Below are 9492 nucleotides of genomic sequence, written 5' to 3'. Positions count from 1 at the left end.
ATGCATGATCGAATGCTTTGCTTTGGTGCAATGTAAGTGATGGATTTCTCTGGTGCATATAAATTTGCATTTGTTTTTAATACTTTGCTTCTTTTTTAGCCTATGAAAAATGTTTCCCTGGTATAAAGCCTGGTGTTGTTGGGATAACATATCCTCATTCTCTTGCCTTCCCTTTCTACTCAGATGCCTCTAATCATTCTTTCTTATTCTTTCCAACCAATGAAACTGATTTGTCAGGGGAAAAAAAGAATAACCAGAATTCCAAGATATATTTAGGAAACAAAAAGAATCTTTATTATTCTGACATTTTGAACAGAGTAAAAGGCTCATAAAAACTCAATAAGCATCTGTTGATGGGTTTGGTCCAACATCTACCCAGATACAGGAGTACAGTCATTCACCATCATCCCAAATATGAGTCAACCACTGTATGATTGACTAGGAAGGGGCTTGGGAATGAGAGGGTGTCATATGATTTCTCAGAGAAAGCATCAAATGAATAAAATGAAATACAATATTTAACTAGCTTAACTAAATTAAAGAAAGTTTTCAGAATGTGGTTAGTGGAGGGGAGAGGGACTCAGGAGAGGGAACTTCTGGGGTTGCAGTCTCCTGGTTCAGGTCCCTGCTGCCCAATCTACCCACACCTCTAACAGATTCCTTCTGGACCACTCAAGCGTTCTTCTCCAGGTCCCTGAAGTATTCCTGGACCCAGTTGTCAGTGGGATTGGCACAGATATATAGGCCCTTTCTGGTGAAAAAGCTGTGGAGAGGGCAGAAGTATTATACAGAGAATGAGTAAGGATGTTCTTGACCAGCTGTGGCCCCTTCATCTTCATCCCTATGGGATTTATGGAGATAACCTCAGGTCATCTCCTTTCTGCTGTCTCTTTCTCTCCTCTCTTCCCTCTACTTCTGGCCACATCCTCCCTGGCTCCTGGCAGGCCCCATCCCATGTCAGGAAACAGCCCAGTGGCCTCTCTCTGTGTGTCCTGCATGCACAAAAAGCCCCCAGAGGGCTGGGCGCCTTCCCAGGATGGCTCCTTATCCATGAGCCGGTACGCTGGGGATCTGCTCCCTGCTCTGACTCCTGTGGATACTCCCCCACCTCCACGTCCTGTGTCTCCCCAGGGCTGAGCAGGAGGGCTGACACTTACACGATACCAGGTCTGGGGCACTGGCTGCTGGTCTTAAAATAGTTAACCACTTTTCCACGGGGGATTTTCTGGGGGGTGTAGGTGAAGCAGCAGGTGGGTGGGCTGTAAACCCTTTCTGTGGGGGAGCAAGGACAACAGTTACTCAGGAGTACAGGCAAGCCCCAGAGGATCAGGAAGAAGTGGAGAGAGACAGTGTAGCTCAGAGCTGAGGCTTGGGGGTAAAGGAAACGGGAAAGCATTTGATTCTTTCGTTTGTTTGTTTCTCATTATTTTCCCTCGTCTTGTTTTTGGTCTTGTCACTCCATTTTGGTCTCTATCTTTCTCTACAGGGAACTAAACCCTAGATAGTCTACTCCCTCCTCCTAACTCTCTTTGTGGAATTTTTTTCTGATCAATTAAAAGATAAGATGGCTGAGTTAAAGTATGAACGATTTTCACAACTCTTGGGAATCGCTGAAGTGGGATTCTGAAACTTACCACCAGGATCTAAATAGACCTGGATTCTACCTCATGCTAATAAGCAAATGTATTAGACTTCAATATTCTCATCTAAAAAGTAGGATAAAACCTCTCCTAACTCCATCCTGAAGCCCAAATCAATAGAAGCTTTCAAACCTTCTTGAAGAAAACAACCATGTCATTTTTGAAACCCCGTTTGAGGTTCTTTAATTTCACATGGGGGTTCTTAGGCCACAGCACTTGGGCCAGACTTCAGACCAGAGTGTGGGTAGCAACGATTAAAGGAGAGCAGGTAACAGACTCACCTTGTACATAGGAGCAGAGGGCCATGGTGCAGAGAAGGACAAAGATGGTAGCCACGAGGACCTTCATGATGTGGGACAGGCAGGCAGAAGAGCGTGGGCAGAGCTGAGATGGGGCTTGGGAACTCCCTACTGCTGGCCTCCTTCTGGGATGTGAGCTATCTTTGCTCCTTTTAATAGGTGGTCCTGGGCTGCGGGAACATAAAAATCGGAGGTGCCTAAGCGAGGAATTTTAAGTGTAGTGGTGTCGTGTGAGTTGTATAACCCAGCGTTGCCTGTGGTTACGAGAGAGGTTTTGGGTGCACATAGCAATGGTTCAATTGCCAATTTGCTTGGGTGCTTATGAGGAAGTTGTTTCTCCAGATGGGGGACCAGGAGTTGGCATCGCCTGGGGATCATTCTTAGCTGTTTCCTTTCCACGTGACAGATACCTCTCTGTAGTGAGTGATCACAGCCTTCTTCCACAGAGCAGGATGCTCTGATGGGCTCCCACAATTGTCCTAAGTGTATAAATGTGACGTGTAAAAATGCCACTGAGTCTCAAGAAGGATAAGCCGAGCTTAAGTGCACCCTAGATGGAAAGAACAGAATTGGAAAGGCTGGAGGTACAAGAATGGTGGAAATAAGGATTAGCTTTCCAGTAATGGTCTATTTGTCAAATACTCACTGCATACCTACAATGAAGTCTGGATTTAATGCTGGATAAGGGTCCAGCCTTAAAAATGTCCATATTATTTGAGCCAGAAATTCTATTTTTTCAGAATCTATCCTATGGAAATGAACTCACAAAACAGGGAAAATTTTAAGGACAGTGTTATTTGGTGCAGCTTATCTATGATTAAGTAATTGACACCAAACTACATATTCTACAGTGCTGGAATGATAAAGTAAACCCACTGATAGACATAATGGCTAATGTTTAAGAATCTAGTGCCAGCCTCTTAAACAAATAGAATGACATGAAAAGACTTAATTTTTAATATTAAATATTAACAAGCAAGATGCAAAAAAAATCCTGAGAAGAGGAAGAAAAAACCAGAAAGAAATATGCCTGTCTGCTCCTCACCCCATGTCCCATGGGTTGGCTCTCCTCCACAAGCCCTGCCTGTCTCTAGGAAGGAGGAGTGATACCGATATTATACCAGGGTAGGAAAACTGGCTGTGTGTGTCACCATGACCATGAACAAATTTGTGACAGATCTGGAGAGAAATAAGAGAAGCAGCAGGCACTGAGGTGTCTGCCCTAACCGTGAAGAAGTGGCAATCAAGAGCCCGAGAAAAGCCAAATCAATTTTTTCCACCCTGGGAGGGGGCCACCTAGAAGTTGGTGGAGATGTCAGAGCTCAGGGCTGCAGAGTAGGGCACAAACGAACCGAGGAAACTAAGCATTTCTTCTTTACCTTGAATTTAAAAAAATTAATTAATTAATTTATTTTTGGCTGCGTTGGGTCTTCGTTGCTGCGTGCGAGCTTTCTCTAGTTGCGGCGAGCAGGGGCTACTCATCGTTGCTGTGCGCGGGCTTCTCACTGTGGTGGCTTCTCTTGTTGCAGAGCACGGGCTCTAGGCGTGCAGTCTTCAGTAGTTGTGGCTCGCAGGCTCCAGAGCGCAGGCTCAGTAGTTGTGGCTCACGGGCTTAGTTGCTCCACGGCATGTGGGATCTTCCCAGACCAGGGATCGAACCTGTGTCCCCTGCATTGGCAGGTGGATTCTTAACCACTGCGCCACCAGGGAAGTCCCTACCTTGAATTTTTGTTTTGAATCTCTGCCTGTCTTGTTCTCAGTCTCTGGCTCCCTCTTCAGGGAATATAGCTATAGGAACAGTGAGCACTTGTTCCGTCTCTTTCGGGGGAACTTCATCTGGTGCATAGAGACATTTCCCAGCAAGATGTCACCTTCTGTACATCACCCAAAGCGTGGAGCTCCTTGGGAGAGCTGAGGGAATATGTCATTTGGCTCATCCTAGGAACCAGCTGGACCTGGCATTTGCATCTTGTTAATGACTGCATTAGACCTCAATTTTCCCCACTAAAAATGGGTCCTAGTGCTCGTCTGCCTTTTAGATCCAGAGGCTAGGAGAGCTAAAACTTCTTGGGAAATAGTTCAGAATATTTTGAAAACTGTGAATTCTTTGCTTTCATGTAGGGAATCTCAACCATAGGGCTTAAGTAATATGGTTTAGACATCCATCCAGGGCATTGGGAAACAATTCTAAAAGGGAGAAAGGATGAGGGTGCAGAGAGTCTTGCAATACAGACAAGACTTGTGAGCTGAGGGCCCTGGTGAGGAGATGGTGAACAAGGGCAGCCATGGGGAACTCATCAGTGATGGGCAGGCAGAGGGAAAAGCCAAGATAGGACTGGACACTTGCTGCTGCCTCCATCCTTCTGGAGTCCATCCTGTATCCTTGTCCCTTTATAGGCAACTCTGAAGCATGAGAAGCTAGAGGCTGGGGATGACCAGATCGGAAGTTGTCGGATGGTGTCATGTTATGAGTTGCACATGTCGGGGTCCCTGGGGTCACACGGAGGTTCAGGGAATCCAAGAAGAGCTCAGTTGCTCACTTGTTGGGGCTGATTGGCTGGAAATGTTTTGGACAGTGACAGGAGGTGAGATGATGTTAGGGTTAGAGCTATAAGTACATGGAAAGATCTAGAGATTAATGGTTCCACCCACAGAGCAGATCTGATGCTTTGCTACAGCTCTTCTGATCATACAAGGTGACATCTATGGGTAATGCCACAGCATCGTGAGCACACAAGTCACAATGAAAACCGCACCCTGGGTGGAAAGGACCATGACATCATGTTGCTCAGAGTGCTTCTAAGGAAGTGATTCACCAAAAACGGGGGAAGACAGGAGTTGTTGTAACTGGGGGACCAAGCTTAGCTGGTTCTTTCTACCAAGAACAGTTCTTTATGGCCCATACCATTCCCTTTTTCCTTCCTCAGAGCAGACATTTCTAATGTTCTTCACAGGTGTTTTGACCGTGACATATCTAATGATGCCACAGAGTCTAAAGTAGCCTAAGCCATGTTTGATCCAGTCCCAGATGGACAGAATGAAATGGGGGAAGCCTGGGCTACAGGCAAGACAACATAGATGAGACCAGCTTTTTAATCACTGTTTCAATCATCAAACATTCACAAGTCCCTACGATGTGTCATCACTGGGTTTAACAATAGGGTATAGAAATGAACATGCATTAGATGTAGGGTGCCTCTATAGATCAGGAGCCTTAATTGTTCTTATTTTTTGACTCAGAAAGTCTACAGCTAGGAAAATATCCTATGGAAAAAAACTTCATTTATGGAGAAAGTTTTATGCATATAGATGTTTGGTGCAGTTTATTTATAGCAATTAAAAATTGGAACCAGCCCAAATGTGCTACAATAGTACATGATAATATAAATGCACTAGGCTGATGGTTGAGTAAATTAGGCAGCTCTTAAAAATACTGGAATGATTTGGAAAAGTCTTGTAATGTTAGGTATAAATAAGAAAAATACAAAATTGCATCCACATCATGACTACAGTAATGTCCCTTCTCCTCACAGACACATAGTAAAAAGAGGTAAAAAAAGCAAGTAAGTAAATGGAACTATCATAAGCCTAGGGGAAAATGCACTTGAAAGAAATAAACCAAATTAATAGTGGTTAGGTTTGGGTAATAGAATTTTTCCTACCTTTAAGGAATGTAATTTTACTCAGATTATGCCTCAGAATACATTTATGCCACAAAAAGACAGGAAGAATGTGGACAAAAACCTCCCACATCCTTACTTGCACTTGCCATTCCTACCCAGCTTTCAGAAATGAAACAAGTTTTTTTTTCTTTTCTGTATTTTATATCTAGTTAAAATTAGCTTTTACCACTTTTGAGGGTCATCTACAGTTAACATAACAAATTATGAAAAAAAAACCCAATTTGAATTAAAAACACTAGTAACATTGCCTTTTCTCTACTCCTGTGAGACTCCCTCCTATGCCTGTGGTTGAGACTTTTTGTGAAGATGTGATACCTGAGCAGCAGCCGCCATTTCATCACCATGAGGTGACAAGCCCAAAGAAGAAAAGCCAATGAAATAATGGGGGAAGGGGACATGTTTAAGAAGGGAGTCCTTGATGACATTATTGAGCTGCCAGGCAAACCCTGGAAATGCCAGCTTGACTTTACAATAAGGAAACAGGAAATGTTCTAGGATTTTTAAATAACAAGGACTTCCTTTTAAAATTTCTTTACTTTCACAGTTTCTAAGGGCGACTTATTATTGCAAGAGGTGAATACACCATCATGTATTTAATTGTAGCTCATCTTTTAATTGTTATAAATAAGCTGTGACAAACACCATTATGCCTACGACGTCATCTTTGTGTTTATATCCATAGGATAGATCCCTGGCAGAGAGTTTTGCTGTTCAAAGGGTAACAACATTTTAAGGCTAAGCCAGGGACCAGCTGTTCTGTGTCAGTCTCAGCCTGTTGATGGTGATGTTACAGTTCAGAATGCCCTGCAGGATCTCACCTGGGCTGTACTCCTTGTGGGAACCCCACAGACATTTCCCTGACCAGAGCCAAAGTTGAGGCTGGACCAGCCACTGTGGTTCTTATTATGACTGCAAGATACACCTCAGCAACAAACATCAGAGGACTTTGAAAAGACAAGGTTTGTTACTCACAGGTCCTGGAAGGTACACGGCACTGCTGGGGCCACACAGCGAGGTTGCCAGTAGAGAATAAGAGAGCTCTGCCTTTATTGGGGCGAGGGTGGGGTGCCCAGGGTTTCATGGGTTCACTCTTTATTGGTGAATTTAAAAGATAAGAGAGGAAATTACAGCAGGGAAGGGAAAAGTGGGGTCACTCAAGTGGTCAGTTATCTAGGTCACCCAGAACTTTCTAAAAGGGGAACTTCATGGGTAGGGCAGCCTGGCCCTTTATCTAGTTGTGTATTGGGCAATGTGCTTATTCGAGATAGACGTCTTTGAAATGGATGCCTCAGCAGTCAAAAGTTTAAGGTAGAATGTTTGAGGAATGAGCCAAAGTCTGAAAGGCCGGCCTCAATCTGGCCCCTTCTGTAGCTGAGGCTTCTCCAGTTCTGCTGTCTCCATCCAGGCTATGGTTTTAGCTTGGGGTGTGCTTCTTAAGACTCTGTGGCATTATCATCTACATCACAGCTGTGCTGTCAGCCGGGGTGAGTACCAGAAGGTCCAGCCCTGTGGGAGAGATGCTTGGTCTACAGATCTGCTCTCATGAGAAGGCACCACCTAACCTGGTCACAGGGTCACACCAGCCTCTCACCTCCTCTCACTGTGGAAACCATTTCCCCATCAAGTAAGCAACACAACCATTCTTGCAAATAGCCTGAGCCTTTGTGGCGACCCGAAGCTTTCCTGGCTTCTGCAATTCGCTGCATGATCGCAACACAGTGATAAAAAATTTCCCCCTTGGTCTCCCCAAGTTTCCATTTTCGAATGCCCCAAGGCTGCCTATAAAGAGGGGACATGGCTTAGACCCCAGAAGGAGGCTGCAGCCTCGAGTCACCAAGTCCCAACTCTATTTGGCCACCACTTGGGCTTTCACTCAGCTGTCAAGCATTATGGAGGTCCCCGGGGCCACCCTGGCTGTCCTGCTCCTCGCCGCAGCCCCCCGTGAGTCTGTCCTCCCTTTCTTTTGCCCTGTCCCCTGCCTCCCCATCTCCCCACTCTCTGGCCACGGCTTGGACCACAGTGCCAAAATCTTGTGCCTGAGCCCTCTAAGTAGACGACTTCAGAGAGATTTCAGACACTGTTTCCTGAGCAGAATTTCCCTTCTCAAGGGGTTTTAGCAATTCTAATCTCTGGCTCTGGGAGAGAGTGGGAGGGAGTCCCATTTTATGGATTCCTGGGAAAATGAGACCCAGATGGGATTCTGACAAGAGGTGGAATCTGTGTCCAGTTGGCTCCCAGTGGTGTGGCCTTCCATCTCCTTAAGAATCCAGTTGAGACTCCCCAGTGAGAGATAGAAAAAGAACTAGTTTGTTCAGAAAACTAAATTCTCCATAGAGAGGCATAGAGACTCCAAACCAAGACAGACAGAGCATTAGAAACCCCGAAAGAGAGACACAGAAATAAAAATGTCAGAGGAAAGAGGAAATGCCAACTTCCTCCTGGATGCCCCCGCCCATCATCCTCCCCTCCGGCAGCACTGTCTCCTTCAGGTCCGCCTGACCCTCCAGGTACAGCTGGTTCACCTTTTCCTCTGAACAAGGACTTAGGATCAATCTGTCCTGTTTCTCACAGTCGGTGCCAACACCCCGACCGCCTGCTGCTTCTCCTACATCTCCTGTCAGATCCCGCGTAAATTCGTGGACGACTATTATGAGACCAGCCACCAGTGCTGAAAGCCCGGTGTCATGTAAGGGCCAGTCTCCTTGCCCACCCTGGGGAAGCAGACTGGGGGTCTGGCCTGAGGCACCTCCTCAGAGCTCAGGACACCAGGAGAGGCCACTGCCGTGTTTTCTAACCTGCTCTGGGGCCTGCAGAGAGTCCTGGAGGGTCTGCCCCCAGGCAGAGGGAGGAGTGACAGCAGGAAGTTGGCTTTCCCAGGGGACCCCCATATGAGACACAGGGATGGTCTGTAAACCCCAAGGTTAAGGACATGATATAAAGCATGTGGATAGGCTCTGAGATGTCTGGGGCAGAGAAGGAGGGAGGGGTCACAGTGGGCCCAGGATTCCCCTGCTGGATTCCTCAGTGTGTAATCCTTCCACTCCTCTCCACAGCTTCCAAACCAAAAGAGGCCAGGAGGTCTGTGCCGACCCCAATGAGGACTGGGTCCAGGAATACATCACCGACCTGGAGCTGAGAGCCTGAGTGGCCTGGGAGCTGCAGGGAAGGTGTTACATCTATGGCAGATGGGGGAGCAGGGCAGTAACCCTGGGACTCCAAAAGGCACCTCTTCTGTGGGTCACATCCCCGCCCCCAGCCACACTCTGGGGCCCTCCTTAACTTTAATGTATCTTATTTAACTTTTGTCATTTATTTCCACCGTTGAAGTGGGTGATGTAATGAATATTTGCTCTGACACCGCATGCCATCCTCTTCACCATCCATCCCTCCTCCTTCCTCTTCAGTTCTCCTCACTCTCAATACGTGGATCAATCAGTGCGATTAGCGCTCTCTTGGCAGAAATGGTATCATGCATAACAAACAACACATGCTGATTGAGTGGTTTTGCCCAGCACCATGATTCAAAATATCGAAGGCTCTTATATAAAAGGTAAACCAGCATTTTCCTTGTGCTGACTCTCTTGATTTTGTTTTCCCAACTAACCAGAATCACAGGTTGAGAGGAATACTGGGGGAAGAAGTAGGGAAATATGAAAACGGGCAGAAAACCATGAGAAAGGGATAAAAGTACTAGTAGAGGGACACCAGACATCTCCCTGGAGATATTTTCCTGGAAAGTTGAAACTGACATATTATTTTGTAACCAAATCACAATTGATATGGTCTAGGAAAATTTCCTAGTTAAATGAATATCATGGTGATGCGAATGTGTGCACACAAGTCCCTTTTCATAAATGATTTCCTCAGAAT

At 45.9% G+C, this 9492-nt stretch overlaps 1 protein-coding gene across 1 annotated transcript; it reads right to left on the bottom strand.

Annotated features, from left to right (window-relative positions):
- Positions 1–269: 269 nt before the first annotated feature.
- On the bottom strand, positions 270–6657 carry LOC118886962 (C-C motif chemokine 3-like). The gene is made up of 4 exons (XM_036837401.1): positions 6595–6657; positions 1922–2109; positions 1158–1272; positions 270–763 (listed from the first exon to the last, which is right to left on the bottom strand). Exons 2-4 carry the CDS (start codon positions 1986–1988, stop codon positions 673–675), a joined length of 273 nt encoding a protein of 90 aa, XP_036693296.1. The 5' UTR covers positions 1989–2109; positions 6595–6657; the 3' UTR covers positions 270–672.
- Between the last annotated feature and the right edge of the window lie 2835 nt (positions 6658–9492).

Source organism: Balaenoptera musculus, chromosome 20 (assembly GCF_009873245.2).
Source record: "Balaenoptera musculus isolate JJ_BM4_2016_0621 chromosome 20, mBalMus1.pri.v3, whole genome shotgun sequence".
Lineage (NCBI taxonomy): Eukaryota > Metazoa > Chordata > Mammalia > Artiodactyla > Balaenopteridae > Balaenoptera > Balaenoptera musculus.
The sequence above is the reverse complement of the archived record's forward strand: the minus strand, read 5'-3'. Positions and strand labels throughout refer to the sequence as shown.